Source organism: Phodopus roborovskii, unplaced genomic scaffold, assembly GCF_943737965.1.
Source record: "Phodopus roborovskii unplaced genomic scaffold, PHOROB, whole genome shotgun sequence".
Lineage (NCBI taxonomy): Eukaryota > Metazoa > Chordata > Mammalia > Rodentia > Cricetidae > Phodopus > Phodopus roborovskii.
Genome location: NW_026126415.1, coordinates 717605 through 744271, shown reverse-complemented (window position 1 = coordinate 744271; position 26667 = coordinate 717605). Strand labels below are relative to the sequence as shown.

Below are 26667 nucleotides of genomic sequence, written 5' to 3'. Positions count from 1 at the left end.
AGCATCGACTGTCGAAGCGACAAGGGTCAAAGCGAGCAGATACTGCCACATCCCTTTCATTACTAGCTCCTCTGCTGTCCCCACATTCATTTAGACACTGGATAACCAAAGTAAATTAAATGAGTCAGTTTGCCAATGATAGCTGCCAACTCTTTAAAAAACCCTTAAAATTCAACACGATTCCCACCGCCCTGCTTCTAATAGATGCTATTCTTAAAAAACAAGTTACACTAGAGCTGACTTTGCTTACCTACCCTCTCACTCCACGCCTCTCACTAAATCCAAGCTTTCCCAATTCACAACATGCTTGCAATGAGGATAATAAGGTGAAATGCCCAGCACAACTTCAGGAGATTTATACAAACTGTTCACAGTTATCCACACATGGTGAGTACTAAGTACACAGGGCTGCCCACCCTACACAGCAGCTGGACACTTAGTCTTCAACAGACACGCCATGCTTACAAAGAATTACAACTGTGGTTCCTTTTATTTGTAAGAACTCTGCACAAACACTGGAAACTTTTACTACACAGCACATTTTTGAATTGGTTGCATGTTTTTCAATCAGTGTTGCTTCTTTCTATAGTAAGATATTTAGTACAGAATTAAATATAGATCATTAGCACCCAAAACACTTTAGCTTTTGTGTTTTTAGTCTAAGGAAATAATTCATATTAATAGCATCAAATGTACTGAAAAAAGATTAATATGCATACCCATTGGCCACAAAAATCATCTTAAATTACTCTTAAATTTACAAGAGGAAAAAATTCTTAAGATGGAAGAAAAATTTACATGCAGATATGACAAGTAGATACAGGAATGTGTGATTGGGTAAATATTAAATATACTGTAAAGGAATTCTCAATGCTACCAGGTGTGGCGCACGCCTTTAATCTCAGCCCCACCTTGATCTCCCCCCACAACTAAAAGAGAATTCTCAGTGCTATCGGGGTTACAAAGCTAAGTAAAGCACAGAGCACAGTCACCCCAGGGGAGAACAGAGAAAAAGAGCTAGGTGCAGGGTTCTGTGGGCCTAGTCAGTAAGTGTGGGTGTTTACACTGTGAATCCCAGTAAGAAGAGGTATAGGAGGAAAAAAAAAAAAAGAATGGACGCATGGATGCTCTAAAGGCTTCCCATAGCTACAGGTGAGAGCTGATGAGAACGGGTCTGGACGGAGGAGCATCGAGTATGAGTCACAAGAAATGAGTGTCAGGAGACGGAGAAGGTTTTCCCTGCCAATCTGCAGTACAGAGCTTTCATGAGGAAGTGGAATCGGACAGGAGAGGTTCTGTGTGTTAAAGCACGAATCCACCACAGATGCAATCTATTCCAAACTGGAGTTCGAAAGGGGTCAGAAAAAGTTTTAAGTTGGTAACAACCACTCCTTGTGACCATCACAGAAACCTGTGAAATATAAAATAGCCTAATGCAGTTTTATTTCCACCAACTAAACTGAGTACAGGCCAACCACAGGTGCTCATGACCCACTTAAGACTCAAAAGGATGCTTCTAGAATCTCTCAGAAATACAAGACTGGGTCCATGTGCACTGGCACGCAGCACTGGCCCACACACAAAAAGGCCAAGGACAAAGCAGTTACCCAGAGAATGGAGCGGCCAGCCTGGCCCTCCCAGTGCAGAGGGGAAAGGCAGCTCTGGCTCCCAGCACAAGCCTCATGGTCTCACTAATTCAGGCTGCTGAGTACCTGCTGTCTGTTTCAACAAACAACTTTTACTTAAGCCAATGAGAAGCACTTGCTACTCCTTGCCAGACCCTAATCTTCTTCCAGCAGGGACAGTACAAAGACTGCTTTTACTTTTTTGGTTAGTCTACACAGTATAGGGAATACTTCCAATTCAGATCCTTGTTTGTATTCCTAATTATTTCCTTAGGGTATTTTTATGTAAAACTAAAGGATATAAACATTTTTGACCAATTATTTTCCTCCAAATATAACTGTACAGTACCAGTTTTCTGTACCAGCCACGGTAGACACACAGTGTGGAAAAACTGAGTATTTTAAGTAGACAGTTGATGCTATCTTTGACATGTATAACACCCAAAGCAAGAATGAAATGATTGTTTATGTAGATTGCATCTCTTTTTAAAAAAAATTCTTCATAATTTGTCAAATGACCGTATCTGCCAATCTTTTTCTTAATACTTTAGCTGGAAAATTAATTTTAACTTCTCTCCTATTTTTAAAGATCTGTGTGTATGTATGTATGTGTGTGTGTGTGTGTGCTTACGTGGGTGAGTGTGTGCCTGTGTGTGTGTGTGTGTGCGCGCGCGCGCGAGTCTCTGAGCCACAGTCATCTCCCCAGCTGCCCCCCCTTAAAGAACTGTGAAGTAGAGCATGCACCATAAGATCCATCCACTCTACAACAATCACTACCAGCCAGCCTCAGAGCATTCCCCGGCCGGCGGGCACTCAGCTCATACTCCTCCCACCAACCTGAGCCACCACTGGCCTGCTTCCGGGCATTTCTTCTAAGTAATCACACAGCAGGTGGTGTCTCCTATGACCTCATGTTACTTACTATAATATCCTTGAGGTGAATTCACTTTGTGGCATGTGTTTTCCTTTTTTAATTGATCTACTACTCTACTGTACATACAGAGCACATCTGCTTTATCCATTCACCAGTTAATGGACATCTCAGCTATGCCCAGTCTGGGGAGATTATGGCTAAATACTACTCTGAACCTTCAAAGACAAGCCTTTGGATGTATTTTCATTTCTAAAGAGCAGATTCCTACAAGGGATTATTGGGTCATGTGTTAAGTTACGTTTAACTTTTTAAGAAAATGCCAAATTATTTTCTAAAGAGGCCATAGCCCTTTACATTTCCACATTCTGATTTTTAAAATGTCCAGTAGCTAGTCACACTGAACCCATTTAGAACTCAAGTTCTCTGAATAGTAAACTTACAATCATCCTTGAAATAGCACAGCTTTCTGCATCTAATAATGAAAATCTTCAACGGTTCAAAAGGATATATAATAACTCATAACTTCCACAAACTGCATACCACAAAAATGTTTCCTCATTCTCCACCTGAGATAATAAAAGATAGCTAAAAGTTCCAGTTTCTTTAACTCCCTCATATGTGTATACACACACACACACACACACACACACACACACTCATTCACTCAGGACCTTAGAACCATAAGAGAAACACTTAGAAACTGTTTTAGTTAGAAAACTTAAAAAAAAATTGATAAACTAGTCTCTTATATCAAAAAAACTCAGGCCAGCCTGGTCTACAAAGCGAGTCCCAGGACAGCCAGACCTACACAGAAAAACCCTATCTTTAAAAAACAAAACAAAAAACAACAAACAACAACAAAAAAAAACAACCCAAAAACCAAACTGCTTCTAATATTAGAGAATGAAAATACTTCAACAAGTTAATGTTTCTCTGTATTGCCTTGGAGCCTGTCCTGGAACCTGTTCTGTAGACCAGGCTGGCCTTGAACTCAGAGATCCTCCTGCCTCTGCCTCCTGAGTGCTGGGATTAAAGGTGTGTGCCACCACTGCCTGACTTCAAAGCATTTATTCTTCAGACATTAACAGTAATGTACATTTATGTGAAACTTATACAGAAAGACAAAAAAGTTAGGACTGAGAAATCACTCTGAACTTTGCAAAGCAAAACAAACAGACAAAACCACCTCAGTGGAATGATTTTTCTTTTAATCACCCAATTTTAAGGTACAGTATAAACTGGTGGTACTGGTGTAAGACTAGACACTGTTAGTAATAAAGTAGGAAGAGTCTAGAAACACAAATATAGCCAACCATTTTTACACAGGTTAAAAACTTAAAAAAAAAAAAAAAAAACCAGGAGACTGAAGGGTATTAAATAATAAAGCATCTATAGACTTAAAAATTCAAATAATAAAGTATCTATAGATTTAAAAACTCAAATAATAAAGCATCTATAGATTTTTTAAAAACCAGAAATAAGAAAGAAATGTATCCAGGCTAGAGGAATCTCTCTCCAAAGCCTACAGTAGAAACTTAGAGTTCCTGGATGTCTGTTAACAGCACATACACTGGAGGTAGTTACCACTCTCACAGGACTCAGCACAATTCCTGTTGATGTCTGGAATTCAGGTACCATATCTGCAGAATTAATAGCCATAAAGGACTTTTCTGTGGAGATTTGGAAACTGGTCAACTCTTGAGGATTTTTAGAGCTTTGAGGATTCCTGGCAATGATGTGTGCTCAGAAGCAGGACCTTTACAGCAACATGAGAACATGCCCAACCCCCAAAAATGACATCCTGCCAGGCATGGAGGCCCGTGACCAAAGTCAGCATCTGAGGGCGAGGCATCGGGATTGCTAATCAATGTCAGCTTGGGCAAATAATGAGTTCCTGGGCTACCTGAGACCCTGCCTCAGTAACAAAAGAGAAGAGAATCATTACCCCAGGAGGCAATGATCCATCAAGCCTACAGTCTCAGGCCCAAAAGGTACATGAAAATAGTTTGAATTCACCCTTGCAGACGCTAGTCTGTGCTTGCCCAACCCCAAAACTGAATTTCTAGCAAAATGGCACTTATCTTGGGGGTGGGGGAAGTCAATCAAGAAAATATAGCTTTCTGACACATATCTTACACATATCAAGGATAGCTTATTTATTATATTTTAATTAACTTCACTCTTATCTGTATACTTTTTATTTACTACAGGGGTTAAGCTATTCCTTATCTTCCAATTTAAAAAATGTAACTTAGAAATATAAGTATTGGCCTATATGAATTTAAGTATAATTCTGTATGTATATGTAGATCATATAATTACTACAATAAATCAAAATTTAAAATTTACTTTTGTTGAAAATTTCACACAATATATTTTCATCTTTGTCTTTCTTCTCTCTCAACTCTTCTCAGATCTCCTCAGACCTTGCTACCTACTCAACTTTATATTCTCTCTCTGAAAAAATATGGAGTCCAGTTTGTGTCGGCTGACTGCCCCACTTCTGAGCATGGAGTCTGGGGGACTGGCTGACATAATCACCTACCAATTGTGAACAGCTCATGGCCAGAGCGGGTGAGACTTCATGTCCACCCCCAGCCTCGTGTTGGGATCTCGTTTGGCTTGAGCTTGTGAAGATCTTGAATGTGCTGCTAAAGTCTCAGTTCATAGTGTGCATCTCCCCCGTTATATCTGTGAAACGCTTTCCCTGAAATCATCTCCCACCACCTCTGCCCCTGAGCCTTCAGTCTCCTCTTAACTTCTGTGGTGGTCTGAAAGAAATCACCCCGTGGTGGCTTGAAGAAAGTTGCCCCCCAAAGAGAGTGGCCCTATTAGGAGGTGTGGCCATGTGGCAGGAAGTGTGTCACGTGGGGGCGGGTTTCGGAGTCTCTTTTGTGCAAGCTTCCCTCGGTGTGACAGTCAGTTAACTTCCTGTTGCGAGATGTAGGGCTCTGAGCTCCAGCACCTCATCTGCGCACACGCAGCCACGCTCATGGCCATTATGATCGTGAACTGAACCCTGAAACTGCAAGCGAGCCACCCCAATTAATGTTTTCTTTATGAGAGCTGCCATGGTCAAGGTGTCTCTCCAGAGCAATAGAACCCTAATTTAGACAGATTCTTTAGGGACACTATTTACACAAGGGTGTTCAGAAGTACTGCACACCACGCCTCTGCTTCTTGGGACTCCGTCATGGGGAAATTTCATGGAAGTGGTCCCATGACGGACAATCAGCCATAGGCGTTATCAACAAAGAGGATTGGGAGATCTTTAAGTAGTTAAAAGAAATAACAAATTATGCTACGGAAGATCATCAGGCTTGGTAGCGAGAGCCTTCGATTGCTGAGCCATCTCAACAGCCTACCACAGCTCCTTCAAACCAGCTGATTCCCAAACTCAACCTCAAACAGTCATGCTTCACTGGCTAAATATTGCTGTTTCTGGTTAGACCCTGATGAGGGGTGTTGCTTCAGGCGCATGAATTACATAATAAAATTTTGCTTCCCAGAACTTTAAGTTCAGACTGTGGGTCTATAATTGGAGAAAATCTTCACTACAGATGCTTCCAAATTCAACCTTTTGCCTTACTTATCAGATTGTCAAAAAGTTTTTGTTTTTTTTTTTTTTTTTTGTAATGTAGTAGAGGCCTATTGTATAACATCTGAATAGTAATGGCTTCATCTTATATCAAATGCACTGAACATCCCACACACTTTTATCCCCCATTGAAACAGGCTGTCCCTGAACTCACAAAAAAGTCACCTGTCTCTGTCTCCTGAATGCTGGGAGTAAAGGTGCAGGCCACCATAGTTGGCTATACCTTCTCTTTTTTTTTTTTTAAGCCAATGTCACAATATTATAGTCTTCTGGGACGGGGGTGTTCCAATGTAAAAACATAAAACTGTTGTTAAAAATTTAATTTCTAAATACCACCACGTTTTCCAATTTTTAAGCTTTAAGAAACAACATATGCAGTTATTGAGTTGTCAACCACAGCTCTTTCATAAAAACTATGAGGTCCAGAAGTAGAATGCTTGCCCAAGAAGCATGAGCCTCTAGTGTAGGTAGGCCGGGGAGTAAAAGAACCAACATCCTGCGGTTGGGATAAATACTATGTTAAATCAATAAATAGAGCCAGCTAGATGGCCAGGGGACAGGAGCATGCTGCCACGCCTGATAACTTGCACACACTCCCTGACCCACACGTGGAAGGAGAGAGCCTGACCTCTCCATGAACACTGTAGTGGGCACCAAACACGCGCACACTAAATGAATGTACTCTGTCTGTTTGCTTGAGACAGGGCTTCTCTGTGTAGCATTGACTGTCCTGAAACTCCCTCTGTAGACCAGGCTGGCCTCAAACTCACAGATGTCTGCCTGCCTCTGCCTCCCAAGTGCTGGGATTAAATGTGTGAATGTTAATTACTTAACAAATTGTGCAAAAACTCTAAAACATATGTTTGCTATCTTATCAGGTAATCTTACCCCTAGAAATTAATAATACCGAGGATAGCATTTTGTAAAAACTCATTACTTTTCTGTAACAAAACACTGATATTTGGTAGATTATCACAATATTTAAAAATATATTTAAGATTAATATTCACTGTATGTGTGTGTGTGTCTGTGTGTGGTGTGTGTGAATGTGTGTGCGCGTGTGTGTATTTCTGTGTGTATATGTGTGTGAGTGTGCGTGTGTGAGTGTGTGTTTCTGTGTGTGTATGAGTGTGTGTGCATGTGAGTGTGTGTGTGCATGTGTGTGTGCGTGAGTGTGTGTGTGCATGTGTGTGTGCATGAGTGTGTGTGCATGTAAATGTGTGTATGTGTGTGTGAGTGTGTGTGTGTGTGTGAGTGTGTGTGCATGTGTGTGTGCATGTGAATGGTGTATTGTGTGTGAGTGTGTGAGTGTGTGTATGTGAGTGTGTGCATGAGTGTGTGTGTGCATGTGAGTGTGTGTATGTGAGTGTGTGTGAGTGTGTGTATGTGAGTGTGTGTGTGCATGTGAGTGTGTGTGCATGTGAGTGTGTGTGAGCATGTGTGTGTGCGTGAGTGTGTGTGCATGTGTGCGTGCGTGCATGTGTGTGTGCGTGAGTGTGTGTGTGCATGTGAATGTGTGTATGTGTGTGTGTGTGTGCATGTGAGTGTGTGTGCATGTGAGTGTGTGTGCATGTGAGTGTGTGTGAGTGTGTGCTGGTAGTGTGGTAGGGACAGAACTCAGGACTTTTCATGGGGCAGGCAGGTGCTCTAACAGTTTTAAAGCCTCGCTTTATTTCTTAAAATCTGAGCAGGAAATGAATGCTGCCATGCACACCCTCTACTGTCCCTGCTCCTGCTTGCCTTACAAACGCCTTACACTGGCCCAGCACATCTGCTGTAACTGAAGAACCAGCATTAGCACTGTAGTTACAGTATGGCTCACTTTAGGACTCCTGAGTCCCGCGTGCACTCACGCACCATCACACAGGACAGCGTCTCTGCCCGGAAGTCTCCGCCAGGTGCTCCTCTCGCCGTCCCTTACCCCACTCTCTCTGCAGCCTTGGACCCCACCGCACGCACAGCCTTCCCAGACTGGCGTCTTGCACTTAGCAACACGCACTCAGGGCTCTTTCATGGCTCCTCAGGGTTTGATGGCGTATTTCCTTGGATTCTGTTGTTGTGTCCTTGCAGCCCAAGGACACAACCCAGGCCTTGCCCGTGTTGGGCAAGTGCTCTAGCACTAACCTACACCCCAGCCCACTTGTTTCTGCATGCCACCAGACAGGAATATTCTGTGTGTGGAATATTCCAGTGTCACAGTGCACTTATCCATTCAACTACTAAAAAGCATCTCCTTGTTTTTAAGTTTAAGCGATTGTGAGTAAAAGTGCTACAGGCTATTGCGGTAAATAAGGATCAGGATAAACAAATAGGCCGAATAGATGTTTACTCAGGGAGAAATAACTTACAACCTGGACAGATGAACACCAGGAAATTCAACCCGATCCTCTCCTGTCCGAGTCACGCCAGAAAGAGAGGCCTTCCTGGCCCCCTCCGACCTCCTTCCTCAGGTCACTTCCGCCCACCGCTCCACCCCCCAATGGGCGTGGCCAGTGCCACAGAAGGACTATCTCACTACAACAGGCATGTGTGTGCAGGGGGGTTGTTTTTTGTTTTTGTTGTTGTTTGTTTTATGAGACGAGAAGTTTAGGAGCACAACTGCCATAGCCTATGCTCAGATTAAACTAACTTCACAGGAAATCACCAAGTGTCTTCCAGAGTAGCGATACCGTCTTCTGCACCAATCTGGTTTTGCATTGCCACTATTCTGGGGGGCAGAGTGGAATCCCAGTTTGATCTGACACACAGTAGTCTTCTCTAACTGAGCTCTCTTCAGACCTCCAGTCACTTTTAATTGCTTTCTCTCCACCCCTCGACTTTTTAACCCCAACCCATCCCCCAGCTGTGTAGCCAGGCTGGACTTGAACTGGAGGTCGTCCTACTTTAGATTCCCAAGCCCAGGACTACAGGTTAAAGACTACACCCAGCTTGGGTTGCTTCCTCCGTGCTGACGTTTAAAGTTCTTAGTATTGCTCTAACTGTGGTCCTTCATCGGGTTGGGGAAAGCATTCCAAAACACCTGTGTGTACTTCCTCTCTCTCCCTCCCTCTCTCTCCCTCTTCCTCCTCCTCCTCTTTCTTCTTCTTCTTCTTTTTAAAGTGAAACAGGGTTTCTCCGTGTAGCCTTGACTGTCCTAGAATTTGCTCTGTACACCAGGCTGGCCTCGAACTCACAGAGATCTGCCTGCCTCTGCCTCCCACATGCTGGGATTAAAGGCAGACGCCACCACTGCCTGGCTCACTTTCTGAACAGTGTCTTTCAAAGTAGAAGTTTTATTTTAATGAAGTTCAGTTTGTCAATCATCTCCTCATGGATCTACCTAACCCTTCCTTACTATATACCCAAGGGCAGAATTTTTTTAATAACCAAAAACTGGAGATAGTGTAAAGAAATTCTGTCCTTAAAAATAACATTATTTTTAAAGCAAGTATCACAAATTCTGCTAATTTCCTAAGACCTAAATTTAAAAAACAAAAAAGCCTGTAGCTTCCTCAGCTAGTTTTCAAAATAACATTTATAAAAAGAAGACAAGTTAATGATTATTAATGCACGTGCCTTCGCTTTGCTTTTTTCTAAAGTAAGATAAGGAGGACTGGACTCTCCTGTTGACCCAGATAGCGTCCACTGTCACCTGCCAGGAGCCGCCTGAGGAGGGGGCCTCAGTTGCGGGCGGCCCACATCAGATGGGCCTGCGGACGCGTCTAACGGGGCTCTCTGTCCATATTCCCTGCAATGCTCCTGGGCTGTGTAAGAAGGCTGGCTAAGCATGAGTCTACAGTGAGACGGCAAGCAGGGTTCTTCCACGGTCTTTGTGTTAAGTTCTTACCTGAGCTCTGCCCAATAATGGATTGTGACTTTCAGGTGTAAGCCAACTAACCCTTTCCTCCCCGAGGAGCTTTTGTCAGAGTATTTTATCACAGCACAGAACGGAAGCCAGAACACACACAAGCTGGCGTCCAAATACCACGTTGCTCACCACACTTGGGTTTCTTTTAAAAAATTTAAAAGGAAAAAACAAGTCACTTCTAAAATGCAATATTTTTACCATCTAAAATCTTACTATTCATCAAATTATACAAGATGTGTATACATAGCTATGTCGAACATGAATAATCCTTGTAAATGAAAAACAAAATATCTTCTACATGAAATATTACACATAAATTAGTAAAACAAATTTATCCTAGAAATTGTAAAGAAGTATGTTTGCATTAGTTCATAAGAAACTATTTAAACATTGCTTCTTCTAGTTTCTTAAGTTTGTATTAACATGTTTTTCCAAGTGAGTTCCAAAAACAAACACAAAAATTTATACCAAGAATTCAAAGGTTCATACCAAGTTTTTCTCATTACTTTAAAGAAAATTACATACCTTAGTATTACTGATCTTCATTTCAACTGCTTAATATTTGGGTACTTTTTATGATCACTTATTTCAAAAAAAATTTTTAAATAAAAAGGGCACAAAGCTGAATTTACAGGGTTCTCACAGTGAAACAGAAGCTGCCAAGGTAAATAGCACTGAAGTGTTAGTAGCCTTCATCGGGTAGTAGAGTAAAGGCTACTGCTTTTTTATTGATCTACTTTATAAATTTTGTTCATACATTATTATAGTTCTGTAATTAAGAAAAAGATAAAATGGACCAAATCTGGCAATTGAAAATTAACTTCCTGGGCCTCAAGCAATACTTCCTTCCACACTGCTCACAATCCTGCTGTCTGACTAGATAATGCTAGTTGTGGTGTTACTGCTCCTTAAGGAAGACTATCTCCTAAAACTAAATTCTTTATCCCAAGTTTCCACCCCTTTTATTTTAAAGTTGTTAACTCATAATTGGATTCTAAGTATACAGGAGAATATATCTTGAAAAATAATAAAATTCATGGTCATTTAGCCACTGGATTACTATTGTGAAAACTATTCAGGGAAGAAGAAAACGTACAAAAAAGACAAACCTGCCAGGTGGTGGTGGCTCATGCCTTTAATTCCAGCACTCGGGAGGCAGAGGCAGGTGGATTTGTGAGTTCGAGGCCAGCCTGCTCTACAGAGCGAGTGTCAGGACTGTTACAGAGAAGCCCTGTCGGCCATCCAGCCCTGCTGGAGGACAGGACAAGGCTTCTGGGATGACTAGGGCTCTAAGAGTTTAGACACAGCTAGGAGCTGTAGGAGCTGAGCTGACGAGGCCCCAGACACGGGGGTACGCAGTGGACCCCTGCACTCTAAGGCATACACGAGGGCCAGTCTCTGCTCTGCTCCTTTTCTTCTGTTTCCAAGTCACATAAGACTGTATGTGCCTGAAATCCCAGGACTTAGAAATAGAAGCACGAGGACTAGGAGTCTCAGACCAGCATGGACTATGAGGCCTCTTTCAGACAGACAGACAGACAGCAAGGCTGAGGGATCCAAACCAAGTATAAAGCAAACAGGCACAACATTCCAAGTGGCACTCTTAATTGTTTGTGAATGCTAACACTGGATGGAAGTTTCTAGTGATCTAAAATTCAAAACCCAACACTACAAGTCAGTAATCTCAAATATCACAATTTTAAAATAGTGATGGCCTTAGGGTATTTAGACTTTACTTACAATCGTTGTCTTTTCAAATTTAGAAAGTAACATATTTTTGTGACCTCAATTCTCAGGCAACAGTGTATCTTGGTTTAGGCTCAGCCATGAAAGCGTTCACTGGAGCTGAGCGGTGGTGGAACTTTACCTCTTCATTGGTATCCCCAGAGGAGTTGCGCACAATGACTTCAGGCTGTTTTAAGTAGCAGACAACTTTGACTGGAAAGTCCCCATTCTCCAGGAAGAGAGTGGAGCCATTTTCCACAGTAACACTAGTAAAAGCTGGGCTTGAATTTACCCCCAGCCCCATGCCATTACCATCCAACAAGCCACCACTACCTACTCAGGAATTTACTTACAGAGGAAATGGGTAAGCCAAGCCCCACTATGGCCAGCAAAATGGTTCTGACGGTACTGTCATGGTATGGATACTTGATGCTGTTGTCAGTACAGAAAAAGCCTCTCTGAAATGGATATATTTGGCCCAAATTTAGAACAGCCATAGGCAGGGAAGCTGTTGGGGAAGGGAAAAAAAAAGACACACATAATTACATTCAATTCACTTCTTTAGGGAGGAGAGAGTATGGGGTGCAAATCTTAACTAAACTCTGCCCTCTCTGGAGAAAGATCGAAAATCTTCAATACCAGTGGAAGGGTTAATGGGACTACAAAGCAAATGCGCGTTCAAACTCATCGTCTTGTTTACACTGGCCCCTCATCTTAGGCACACTTGGAAAAGAAGCCACCAGAGAAAAGATCAAATCATTCCATAGGAAAAGAGCAGAGAATGCAGGCAAGATTTCTATTTCACATTCTATAATTAATCCTATTCAATTTAATAGGGTAATATCCTGAATATGTTTAAGGAAAAAGACAAACTAATATAAGTGAATTTAATAACAGCATCATAATATTTCAAAGATAAAGAAGTAAAATCTGTTTCACATTACAATAAAGTTAGGGAAAAAACCCTTTTAAGTATATTTGATAATAAAACTAGAAAGGAACAAGCTCTTGTTCCCCGAGACAAACAAAAGTGGCTTTACTGGTCTTGGCAGTGCTCCAAAACTACTGTAGCATGGCCCAGCATTAAACTTTAACAGGCCGGCCCACAGGCGCACACCACGATACCTGGCTGGCAGTTTCTAAACATGTTTTATACAGTTCAAGCACTGGAGTGTCTGCTCGCTCATATATGCAGCATCGGGCCAGGCCAGGTAGAGAAAACTATTTGTGCAGAACAGGTTCAACATGTAGGCGGTATGTCTAAACACAGAGTGTACATTTGAAGGCTTGTTTGAAACAAATACCAACATGGGCTTTTTTCAAGGGAGACTAACAAAACTGCTCCGCCTCTCTCCTGCGATAGTAATCCCAGTTAACTATCATTACAGCACACACATCCAAGAAGGAATGAAAAGCAGAGATATTCCGGTCAACAGAAACACGGTTATTAAAATGGTGTAAAAGGCCCAGCAGGAACTCCGAGGCTGAGGTAGTCAGCAAAGAGCATCCAAGCAGAGGTAAGGACAGCCGTGAAGGGCAGGCAAGGGGAGGCCCAGCAGGGGAGGAGCAAGGGCAGCCCTGAGCTACAGCAGCAAGAGCAGAGGACAGCACCAGCCCAGCACCGCCCAGCACCGGGCTGCACAGGGCCTCAACCTCACCTCAGCTCTGTGAAGGGCCGATCACAGGGCCTCAACCTCACCTCAGCTCTGTGAAGGGCCGATCACAGGGACTCAACCCTCACCTCAGCTCTGTGAAGGGCCGATCACTGAGAACTCAACCCTCACCTCAGCTCTGTGAAGGGCCGATCACTGAGGCCACTGTTCAGCACAGCCACTTATTGCCGTCTAAGGAAGTGGAGAATGGTACTTAACACCAGCTACTCCTCCAGTCAGTGCGCACGCGCTCTCCATGGATACAAGTAAAGTTAGAAGCGTGTCCATGAAGACAGGCTGGGGACACTGGGTCTGTCCTTAAAAAATGCTTGTTCGGTGCAATACAGTATGGTTGGCACTCATGATAATCCCAGGATGAGTCATCTAAGAACTGTGCGATGCTCATCCGTGTGCCGATGTTTGTTACATATAGATTTGTAGAGCTCGTGTACATTACGGTCAGAGAGGCCTTCCCGGAGTGCTGATGTATTCCAGTGTGTGCTCTCCCATCTTCCCTCACGCCGGAGGCCGCACACACGGAGGGAGAAGCTGGCACTGGCAACAGCATGGTTGAAAGCAGGGGTGGGCAGGCGCCTCTCCTCTGGGAACAAACTTGTAGTCACCTCACCGCACACTCAGCTCCCGACTCAGCCAACCAGTCCCTGTATTCAAAACTGTGCTTCCAAAACAATTCTGAAGCCCACGATAACCTTGTGTAACAACAAATGTGTATCCTAAAAAGGTTGACATAATTTTCCTTTCTTAAAAGGTGCAAACAAATTCAGGCCGGGCATGGTGGCACACACCTTTAATCCCAGAGGATTGATGGCAGAGGGCAGAGGGCAGGGGCAGAGGGCAGGGCAGAGGGCAGAGGCAAAGAGGGCAGGGGCAGAGAGGGGCTGCTGTTGCAGAAGACCTGGGCTGGGTCCCCAGCAACTACATGGAGCAGCTCACAATGGTTTGTAATGCTAGTTCCAGGGCCCTCCTTGGGCACTTCACACACACACACACACACATCACATACACATATACATATACACCACACACACACATATCATATGCACATGCACATCACACACATATCACACACATATACATGCACACGCACATCATACACACACACATATCATATGCACACGCACATCACACACATATCACACACATATACATGCACACGCACATCATACACACACATATCACATATACACACACACACCATACACACATATCACATACACACATACATACACACCACACACATATCATATGCACATGCACATATCACACACACATACACACCATACACACACATCACACACATATATCATACATGCACACGCACATCACACACATATCACACACATATACATCATACACACACACATATCATACACACACACCGCAGATAAACTTATGCATACACATAAATACACATAGATAAGATTAAATATTGAAAAATTAATGTAAATTCATTATATGCCAGAAGAAAGAAGTTTACATTGTATAACAACACAAATCATCATCAACAACAAACTGTCACTGCAGTTTAGCTGAGGCTTCATCTCTCCTCCATATGTGCTGAACGTGTGCGTGTTCTCAGTGACTTCAGCCCTCCACCTAGCAGAGGCCTACTTGCTGTAAGAGTCACTACTCCAATATCCTGTAATCCTTCCTTTAGTGTAGCTGGATGGAGTCCTGGACAGGGCTGGGTAGTCACATAAGCCTGCACTGGTTTACTTCTGGAACAATCCCAGCTACTACTTGAATGATTATTGGCATTTTTCCTTCCTAATTTCAGTTTCCTGTCTAGTGAATGAGAGAATGTTTGCCTACCACCCAGAAATGTTGTAGACTAAACGCCCACATGCTAATGTGGTACCTGGCACATTAAGATTTACCTGAGTAAGAAATGCTTTTATGCTCTAATCTTTCTTTTTCTGGTCTCCTGCTGTGATATGCAAATCTGTCAGAATGCTTAGTTCAAGTATTGTAATTATCTCTCCAAATAAACGTCTCTGTAACCCTTGAATGCATAGAAGCTAGCAATTCACTGTCTCAGAGCCAGCACTATCTAATCACTCAACTGAAGAGTTACCAAAGAGAGAGAGAAGATGACAGAGCAGACTAGTGTGCACTGAAGTGGCAAGGGTAAGTTTCTCCAAGGGTACAACGTGCAGCAGAACAAACAAAAAATTGCAGATAACCTGATTTTCAAATATGGGCCAATGCGATGGCTCAGAAAGAAAAGCCTGAGGTGGAGGGCAGAACCAATTCTCAGAAGCTGCCCTCCACCTCACCCGTGAGCCAGGGCACACACTCACACACATGCACACCCAAATACTTTAAAACGTACACGGAGTTCTTACATGAGCGACACCTGTCATTTACAAACAATGAAATGTCACATAACCATTAAAACGCTGAAGACTAGCTGGACAAGTGAAGCACATCTATAATCCTCTCGTTCTAAGAAACTGAGGCAGGAGGACTTCACGCTTGAAGCCAGCTTAGTTATACAATAACTTTCGGACTAGCCTATGCTACACAGTGAGATCTTGTCTCAAAAGAAAGAGAGGGAGGGAGGGAGGAAAGGGGGGAAGGAGGGGAGGTGGGGACCGGACGGACGGGCGGACGGACAAAGGCTACCTTCAAGTTTACAAAGAATATGACCTGCCCACACTGGAGTATATTACAGTCTGGTATTTGGGCAGCTGAGGCAGAACTGCTGTCGCAGGACTTTTGTAGTCAGGGCAAGCAGCATAGTGAGACCCCATCTCAAGACAGCCAACATTAGCAGGCTGGAGACACGGAATGGTGCGTACAAGTGATGGCTGTTCTGTCATGAGCACCCAAGTTTGGATCCCAGCACCCTGTCTGTAGTTCAAGCTGCAAAGACTGTCATCCACCCTCCTTAGCCTCCATGCACTCAAATGCACACACGTAATAATGAGAGTCATAATAGTTTTGTTTAAGATAGAAAAAACTTAAAGCTGAAGATAACTCAGTGGGTAAGAGCACTGGCTGTTCTTCTAGAGGACCTGGGTTCAATTCCCAGCGCCCACGTGGCAGCTCACAGCACTCTGTAACTCCAGTTCTAAAGGTGGCAGCGCCCTTTTCACAGAAGCCTGGTGGCCCAGAAGGAAAGAACCAATCCCATTAAACTGTCCTCTGCCCTCCACACTTGCATCATGGTGCGTGCCCTACACACCATAGTGCAGACAAAAGCAGTAACTTCTTTCAAACTGTATTGGTTTTCCATATGTGTACTTGGTGTGCATGTATACCTGTGTATCATGTGAACACCTGGTACCTACGGAAACGAAAAGATGATGTGGGATTCCCTGGCTCTGCAGTTACACACGGTTGTGAGCCACCTTGTGGGTGCAGGGAATTGAATCTGGGTTGTCTGGAAGAGTAGCCAGTGCCCTTAACCATAAGTCATCTTCCCAGCCCAATATTTACAGGGAAAAAAAAAGGGGGAGGAGGAGGAGCTGGAGAAATAGCTCAGAGGTTAAGGATATATGTTGCCTTCCCAGAAGCCTCGGATTCATTTCCCAGCATCTGCAAGATTGAGCTCACAACTAGCTAAAACTCTAGGTCCAGAGAATCCAGCGCCCTCTTCTGGTCTCATGACCAGGAATACATGAACACAAAATACGTTACATTAAATATATATATATACGCAAGCAAAATATTCCAACACATAAAATAAATCTTTCTTCTTTTGTTTTCTGTTTGTTTGTTTGGTTGGTTCTGTTTTTTTTGTTGTTGTTGTTGTTTTGTTTTGTTTTGTTTTTTTGTTTTGAGACTGGGTCTCTCTGCATAGCTTTGGCTGTCCTGGAACATACTATGTAGATCAGGCTTGTCTTGAAGTCACATAGATCTGCCTACAGAGTGCTGGGTGGGATTAAAGGGGTGTACCACCATGCCCAGCTCAAAATAAATCTTTTTTTAAAGAACAAAGTGGAGCCCTTTGTTTTAACTTCTACAGAACAAAGTGAAACCCTGTTTAAACTGGAGGGTTAGGCTTGTTGGTAAGATGTGCCATCACTTCTGGTACAAGCAGGAGGACTGATACAACTTGGGATCTGCGTGGGATACATAGCAAATTCCAGGCCAATCAAGACTATATACAGACTTATCAACAAAGACACATGGATATAAGAATAACACAGAAAGGACACAGACCACACTGTGGAAAGGGTTGCAATGGGATTACAAGTGATACAAATTTCCTTTTGTGGTCTCTTTAGAGTTTAGTAATTATAAATTGATTTTAGAAAAGCTAGAAGTCACAGAATATTTTTAAAGAAAAAACAAAAACTCAATAATTGACAGCATTCTTAGCATCCAAGACTTAAATATGGAACATAAGGAAATAAGCAGATTGTAGCAAATATTTATACCGTGGAAAGCATTTCTAAAATCAAAGTAAACAGCAGGGGAAGGAAGGGGGAGGGGCGAGGTTAACGCACAGCTTTTGAAATGAGACCTCGCTGTACTGCCTAGGCTGTCCAGCCTTCCCCATGGCTGGTTACAGGCATGTACCACCACACAAGGCTCTAAAAGATACATTGTTTTCTTTTGAGACAGCATTGCTCTGTAGCCCAGGCTGGCCTAGAACTTACAGCAGTCTACCTGCTTCATGCCCTCCAATGCTTGATCGCAGGCATGAGCTACCGCCCACCTGAAAATGTCATTTTTAAATTGGAAAATTCATTGCAGTTCTCATCAAATAATGTAGCCACACCTGTCCATCTTGTCAACAGCCAACAGGCACACAGTGCTGGAGAGTTGCCCAACAGAGTGTTCCCTTGGAAGTGCAGTCTCCAGAGTTTATTTAGCCTCTGGGTTAAAGATGTGATCTATAGGGTTTGTCTACTCCTTAATTAAACTTGTAAAACACAGAGTTAGGTGTCTGGGAATAATGCCTTGTCAGGACACTCTCACTGACACTCCCCTCAGCAAGGCCACTCACAAAACTCCGCGAGCCAACGAAACCTTCTTTACCAGCAACAAGAAAGGAATCCGTTCCTTCCATCAACAGAAAGGCCTACGTTCCTATAATAGCAAATGCTCACTATTACACCAATCCTTTTTTATAAAGCTGTTAAGATTCAAATGTTCATGAAAATTCTAGACCTAGTATGTAAATGTCTCCGAAGTTGTATAGGATACCAGTGAGAGAAAATTTTAAAATCTTTAAGGAGACTGTTTCAGTAACCAAACTTATAGAAATCAGACCGACTTGATTCATTGTCTAGATACAAAATTAGTTATCATGGTGCTTAAAATATGTGTAGAAAAATGTCAAGAACTCTACAAATAAGACAGGTAGCTCAGTAAAATTTGCCTGGCATGCTACAGGTCAGGCATTCAACTGTAGGAAGAGTATAAACAATCAAATGAGACCCAGATCCAGACTTCACACCCTGAGACCCAATATAGTTACACACCACCAAATTGTTTTTGTTTTTTTTAAATGCCTTTCAAATCTTAAGAGCATTTATATGGGATGGGTTTAGTCTGAAATTACACCAACTGGCAAACATCCAGACACTAAAATAACATTTACTAACTTTAGTGTCTCAGAAATATAAAAAAACTTCCACTTTGGCAAGAAGTCACCAAACTGGCATAGCTAAATTAGGACACTGCGCGCGCGCACACACACACACACACACACACACACACACACACACACACATTTTTTAATGCACACAAATACAAGGCATGCTGACCAAGCAATTTTTAAATTCTCTCTCTTTTTCTCTCCCCCCCCCCAGACAGGGTTTCTCTGTGTAGCTTTGGAGCCTGTCCTGGAACTCTATAGAACAGGCTGGACTCAAACTCTCATAGATCTGCCCTCTGCCCTCTGTCCTCTGCCTCACATGTGCTGGGATTAAAGGTGTCTACCACCACCACAAGGCCAAATGTTCTCTTTTTTTAATAGTTATGATTTTTTTGGAAACTGAAAATTATGTATCCATTTTTCAAAAACTGTTTATTTGGCCCACTCAAGTTGTATTGTGTAGAAGATAAGTTGAATTACTTCTTTAAGGTTAAGAGTAAGCATTCAATATTGAAACTATACAGTAAATACCTACAGCCATAAGAAACAAGAAAAAGAACTCACATTGGAATAGAGCAAGCCTAAGGGGTGGGTTATTTATTTACAGACATTCTTGTTAAACCCAACAAATCTGAAACAGACAGTACGCTCTTCTTTACACCAAACCAACAGTGTGACCTGGTAAGAGAACTCTGCACAGCACAACTGTGAAAATTTGGATATGAGGTTCCAAACCTCAAATGCCTTGACGGTTACTTCCATCACACTGGTAACAGTTACCTCCGTCACACTGGTAACAGTTACCTCCATCACACCTGATAACAGTTACCTCCATCACACTGGTAACAGTTACCTCCGTCACACCTGGTAACAGTTACCTCCATCACACTGGTAACTGTTACTTCCATCACACTGGTAACAGTTACCTCCGTCACACTGGTAACAGTTACCTCCATCACACCTGATAACAGTTACCTCCATCACACTGGTAACAGTTACCTCCGTCACACTGGTAACAGTTACCTCCATCACACTGGTAACAGTTACCTCCATCACACCTGGTAACAGTTACCTCCATCACACTGGTAACAGTTACCTCCGTCACACTGGTAACAGTTACCTCCATCACACTGGTAACTGTTACCTCCATCACACCTGGTAACAGTTACCTCCATCACACCTGGTAACAGTTACCTCCATCACACTGGTAACTGTTACCTCCATCACACTGGTAACAGTTACCTCCATCACACCTGGTAACAGTTACCTCCATCACACTGGTAACAGTTACCTCCATCACACTGGTAACTGTTACCTCCATCACACCTGGTAACAGTTACCTCCATCACACCTGGTAACAGTTACCTCCATCACACTGATAACAGTTACCTCCATCACACTGATAACAGTTACCTCCATCACACTGGTAACTGTTACCTCCATCACACTGGTAACAGTTACCTCCATCACACTGGTAACAGTTACCTCCATCACACCTGGTAAGTTACCTCCATCACACTGGTAACAGTTACCTCCGTCACACCTGGTAACAGTTACCTCCATCACACTGATAACAGTTACCTCCATCACACTGGTAACTGTTACCTCCATCACACTGGTAACAGTTACCTCCATCACACTGGTAACTGTTACCTCCATCACACCTGGTAACAGTTACCTCCATCACACTGGTAACTGTTACCTCCATCACACTGGTAACAGTTACCTCCATCACACTGGTAACTGTTACCTCCATCACACTGGTAACTGTTACCTCCATCACACCTGGTAAGTTACCTCCATCACACCTGGTAACAGTTACCTCCATCACACCTGGTAACAGTTACCTCCATCACACCTGGTAACTGTTACCTCCATCACACCTGGCAACAGTTACCTCCATCACACCTGGTAACAGTTACCTCCAGCACACACAGTTACTTTACAAAAACCAATACAACACATCCATCATTCTGTCTTGAGAAAAGTCTCACTATGTAAACTAGCCTGGCCTCAAACTTGCAATCCTCCTGCCTCTGCCCCCTGAATGCTGGGATTTCAGAAATACATCACTATGTCCAATTCCAAATAAGTTATTCCTCAGTAAGCTTCAAGTAAGTTATTCCTCAGTAAGGGCCAACTATTCTTTACCACCCATCCTTTATTTCTATTGCTCATTGTAACCCATAACTGGGACATGACAGCAAACTATGACAACCTGTAGTGTTTCTTCTGGTCTTCCTCCTGTTGTCCTCAAGAAAACCTGACCTCAAGGTTAAACCTGACCTGAAGACACACGCCCGTAATCTCTGAATTCAGGAGGTGATGTGGGCTAATGAGACACTTGGACAGGTAAAGGTACATGCTATTAAGTCTGGTGACTTGAATCTGATCCCCAGAGCCCACACAGAGGTGGGAGGGGAAAACTAACTCCACCGTGTTCTCCACAGGCATGCTATGGCATGTGTCATGTGTACACATATTTATACACACAAAATACGGGGGAGGGGAGAAGGGGCATGCAGGCTGAGACAGAAGCATCAAGGGTTCCAGGCCAGCCTCAACCACATAGTGAAACTATCTCAAAATGGGGCTGGAGGCTGATCTATCAGCATGAGCTTAGAAGTGTCCGTGCCAGGTCCCTTCCTCACCTTCCACAGGCCCTCCTCATCACAGCCACGTTCTCTTAATGCACAGGTGCACGTGGGGCACGCTGTGTAGAGGCCAGAGGGAGAGCTCAGGTGTCCCGTGGGAGGCATCATCCACCTTGTTTTTTGAACAAACAAGGGCTCCCATTGGTCTAAAGCTCGTCAGAGCGGGCAAGGTTGGCTGGCCATCAAGACCCAAGGAGTGGCCTATTTCTGCCCTCTGGGATTGCAAACATGGTATTGTTATCGTGTGTACGATGTGGAAGGGTAGAGGTCAGAAGGCAACTTTCAGCAGGTGCTTCCTGCCTTCTACTGTGGGTTCTGAGGACACAACTCAGGTTGAGTCAGGCTTAAGTAGCAAGGCTTTTCTACCTGTCGAGCTATCCTGCAGGCCTCTGACTGGCTCATTATGTAGGGCTGGGGAATCAAATGGAGGTCCTGGTGTGCATAGCAAATATCTGACAGACTGAGCTATCTCCTCCACCTATCATTATAACGTTTTAAGAGATTGGCCTGTACCCCGCAATTTCCCTTCACCAATTACTGCAACCATGAGGTCTTAACCTTTTCCGACCAACCTGACCTATCAGTATTTCCCATTGTGTGATGTCTCCCTGGAATTTCACCAGTTCTCATGAGTTCAGTTACTACAAATAATGCCCAAGACTCCTAGGAGTTTACGGATCTATATGCTAACATTGTAAATACATATGGAGATGAATCACCTGCTAGCTGCAAACCTCACCACCCCAAACAAGAATCAGCCACTGTTAAATGGGCTCCTGCTCTACCTATGGGACTGCTGGTCACAGGCAGCTTACACTTTTAAAAGAGTCCCCTAATGTTGTATCTTACCCGCCAAATTATGACAGTTATGTTGTATGGGAAGACAAACGGCAGTCCCCTGACATTCAGGCTAGACTGGACCTGTGGTTCCTTTGTCCCAAGCCCACTGGTATTAACTGTTGCAATGTCCTCTGCAGCAGATCTGGGTCTCCCGAGACACCCTCACTCAGCACTGAGACCCCGCCCAAGACACCCTCACTCAGCACTGAGACCCCGAGACAGGCGTCACCTCCCTTACGACTGATGTGTGACTGCATGAAGCAGCCATGTGATTTTGGTCATGAAGGTCACAGACAGCAGTAAAGGCAAGACCAGAATCAGACTTCTAAGTCAGTGGCTGTTCCTATCAAATCACACTTTTAACTCTTCAAATAAACTTATACAAGTAAACAGCCATTCACTAAAAAGAAACACCCACAATGTTTAATCTTGAGCAAAGGGAAAAGCAATGCAAGGACTTAGCTTCATAAAAGGGAACTATACTTTTGTTTCTGAATTTCATTAATAATCTACATTCAATGCCAGCACTTAGATTTTCACAGTTTTAATACAGGTAACCACCAGTAACTTTAAAATCACCATTAGCCATAACCAGACTAACAAGTTCTGATAACATCAGAGAAACCGCTTCTAACTGGACTTCTGGGTCAGATGTAGATAATATATGAAAAGAGCACACTTAACATCTGTATCTTATCTATGCCCCGTGAAGAAAAAATTACAACAAGTATCTCTTGTCTCTGTAGCCCCGGATAACTAAATCAAATTGGGACATCATTTGTGAATGCTTTTTTTAATTACTTCATGAAAATTTGTGAATTTTAATTACATATTGTAACACGGAAAATAAAAACCCAGAGACCGATGTTGAGGTTCAGTCTGATGGTCAGATAGGCAAAGCAAGCACTAGCTCTTACCTCGACCCAGGCTGAAGCGAGCCTGCCCTCAAGCCCTCAACGTGGCTGGAGACCAAAACGGCCCTGACTGAGTATCTACTCCTACCTTATATACCTCAAGTGCTGGGATTAAAGGCATGTGATCCCAAGTGCTGACATCACCTTTGGGTGAGCTGTTTCTCTCTTGAACTGAATCAATTTCATGCAGCTCAGCGTGGCCTTGAACTATCACAGATCCATCTGCCTGTCTTCTGAGTCCTGGGGTGTGAGCCACCACTGCCTGACCCCTATGCCTGTGACTAGCTTTGCATTTTGAACCCTCAGTCAAGGATTATTAAGTCATAAATGATGTATCACCACAACATATAGTCATATGCTTAATGAAATGCCCTCTCTGAGTTAGAATTATCCCAGAGCACTGGCGTTGAGCAGGGAGGGTTGTGTGTGCAACCTTGACTGAAGCTCATACCGACCATGACGTCACTCGTACGGACAGCAGGCAGTCTAGCTGGGTCAGCCTAAACTCTCGGTAGTCTTGACAAGCTCACACCAGGAAGCCAAATGTTCATGTTCTTGGAGTCAAGCTCTACCTACCCAAACTATTCTAACCTCACAACACAAACACCTTGTTTACTCAGGATTCTAGTTTGCTGTTCTCTTTCAAACCACGCACATCCATTAGTTACCTCGCCTGTGAGCTGCGAGAAGACTGCTCCCCTAGAAATATGAACGGATGTAGCGTGAGGATCTGATTCCGGGAAGAAGCAGGTTAGAAATAATTCAAACAAGCCTGATGGGGTAGCTGGCGCCTGCAACATCCCTCCGTGTGCTGGGAGCAGAGGCAGGGAGGGCAGGCAGTCACAGGCCCTTTCAGCTGAGAGCCACCTGGGGTGCAGATCCCACCTCAGGGAATAAAAAGGAAAGGAAGAAAGGAACACTTGGGGACAGGAGTCGCGGGGGCGGAGAGGGAGGAGAAGAGAACCGTCCCATCGTGACCTGGGGCCAGGAACAGAGACGGGTGAGTAAATGAGAAGCATGTGCTTACTGCTGCTTTGGTTTTTGAGACAGGGTTTCTCTGTGTAGTTCTGGCTGTCCTGGAACTCACTCTGTAGACCAGGCTGGCCTCAAACTCACAGAGATCCACCTGCCTCTGCTTCCCTAGTGCTGGGACTAAAGGTGTTTGCCACCAAATGAAGAGCATCTTCAACACTGCTGAAATTGTAGTTGGAGCCATACTGCAGGGGTACAGTAATTGCTTAACCTTGAGTTTGATTCCTATCACACACACACACACATCATACACCACACACCTACACATACACACACATCACACACATACACACACACACATCACACACACACCACACACCCACGCATACACACACACACATACAAATACACACACACACACAAACAAGGAGGGGGGACATGAATAAGAATAAATTGTAATTAAAACTATATTCCAAAAGAAAACTCACTAGCAAAGGAAATCACATTTAAGTACCATGTGTCAGTGATACAAAATTGGTTGATTAGCTTCATAACAATAATAACTAAAATTACAGCACTGAGTGCCTACTGTAGGTCAAGACTAAATTAAAATGGAAACAAACATTGTCTCACAAATTATCTCATCTTATTTCACAGCGCTGTGAGGGACACGGATAGCATCATCATTCTCCTCATTAGATGAGGAGATTCCAAAGGAGCTAGGGTGACCTGCCCAGTATCACAGTAACAAATGGAGCTAGAATTTTCTGAGTGGCTGGCTGACTCAAGCATATTCTCAAGTCTTCGAAGATTAGCTGACTCATCCATTCATTGATATAACAAACATCTGAATGCCTACCATGCACCACATACAATAACGTAATATGTATGGATTGGTTTCCTGAATTTTCTACAGGACCAATAACTCAGCACCATCCAAAAGTAATATTCCTGAAGCTTCATAGTGTAGTGAGCAATGGTGCACGGAGAATTGTCTCTAAACAGTCAGATTTCTGGAGGAAATCTTGCAAGGCCGTGTGTGTGTACCCTTAAGGACAGGGACTTTGTTTCACTCGTTCTCAGCAACTTCAGTGTAAGGACTGGTGACTTGTAATACACCAATATAATTTTTCATAAGTCTGTGTTCTATAATAAGCAAGAACTCATTAGGACCCATAAGTTTTATTATTCCAATCATTGCTGCATTCCCAGTGGTAGGGCATAAAACAGAACCAATACTATACACTTCACAGTTTGTGTCGTGGTACGTGAGTTTACGTAAAACATTTACCAAAAGCAAATCAGAAACCACCAACAAGTAATGGTCCTCTCTTCATTTACCCCTCTAACCCTAGAGCAGCCAACCCATCTCTCCTATGTACTTGAGCTCAAAAAACAAAGCAGAACCCAGATTTACAAGCTGCCAATTAACTAAACAGGTTTTCCACTACCCATTTCCTATATGTCATTTTCCTAGATGCCTCACCCAGAAAAAGACTCAAGCAACATTTCCATGAACTGACAGCACAGTACTAAACCACGAGGTTCTAACTAAGTCTGCCAGAATGCCTTACTTTGAGCACTACCCATGATTCACTTGAAATACAGGAAGGGCAACAGTTCTTCCCTTCCTGCGAGAACTCAGAAGGAATGCCTACAACAATAACACCATCTGAAGAGAAAGGCTCCAGGCACACCACTGACCCAGGCAAATTAGCTGCATCCTCCAATTACACCGCAACAAGCTACCTCGCTGCTAACACATCCCAGTTCTTAGAAGTTCCCATTGTAAAACTGACGAGTGCCTGTTTTAGACAGTAGACTTCATGCTCAAAATATAGTAAGTAGACAGTGACTCTGAGACCACACAACCAAACAGGACAAAGGTAAGCATAAAACATTTGAGCCACCTACAGTAATCACTATTTTTAGTTAGCCAAATAAATCCCCCCATTCCTTTACCCACTCATTAGAACTTATCCCAAATCTGAACCAATTAATCACTATTCAAAAATTAGAAACCTCCAAAGTACACTTCCAAACCCTGACCCACACCATTTACAGCTGCTTTGGGTCAGTTTCTCAACTAAGCAAATTGCCCTGAGCAAGACTATACAGGCCCAGAAAACACTTGAGAATTGTGGGGAGAGGCTCAGTGTTGGAGCATTTTCCTGAGGTATAGAAAAAGCCCTGGGTTCAGGCCTTGAAGTCTGAGGGATTATTTCCCTAGTCATGATGAGTTCCAAAATGCCAGAGCAACGCCAAAATTGGCCAGAGGCGTCTTTTCTATTTTAAAGTGCCCTTTCCTCCTTGGGCCTCACCACCTGCTCCTCCCGGCACTTACTACCAGCCCCGAGCTCGGCCACGGCAACGCGTTTCCATCTCACCGTAACT

General features: G+C 43.4%; 1 protein-coding gene across 2 annotated transcripts in view; it reads right to left on the bottom strand.

Moving 5' to 3' along the window:
- The window catches only part of Plpp1 (phospholipid phosphatase 1), a 51708-nt gene that overhangs the window by 17364 nt on the left and 7677 nt on the right, over positions 1-26667 (bottom strand). Inside the window, exon 2 of one of the 2 annotated variants that reach the window (XM_051183072.1) lies at positions 12023-12177. The exons of the other annotated variant lie outside the window; for it this stretch is intronic. Coding sequence (XP_051039029.1) covers positions 12023-12177 — 155 coding nt within the window. The remainder of the gene's footprint in view (positions 1-12022; positions 12178-26667) is intronic. 2 annotated transcript variants of the gene reach the window in all.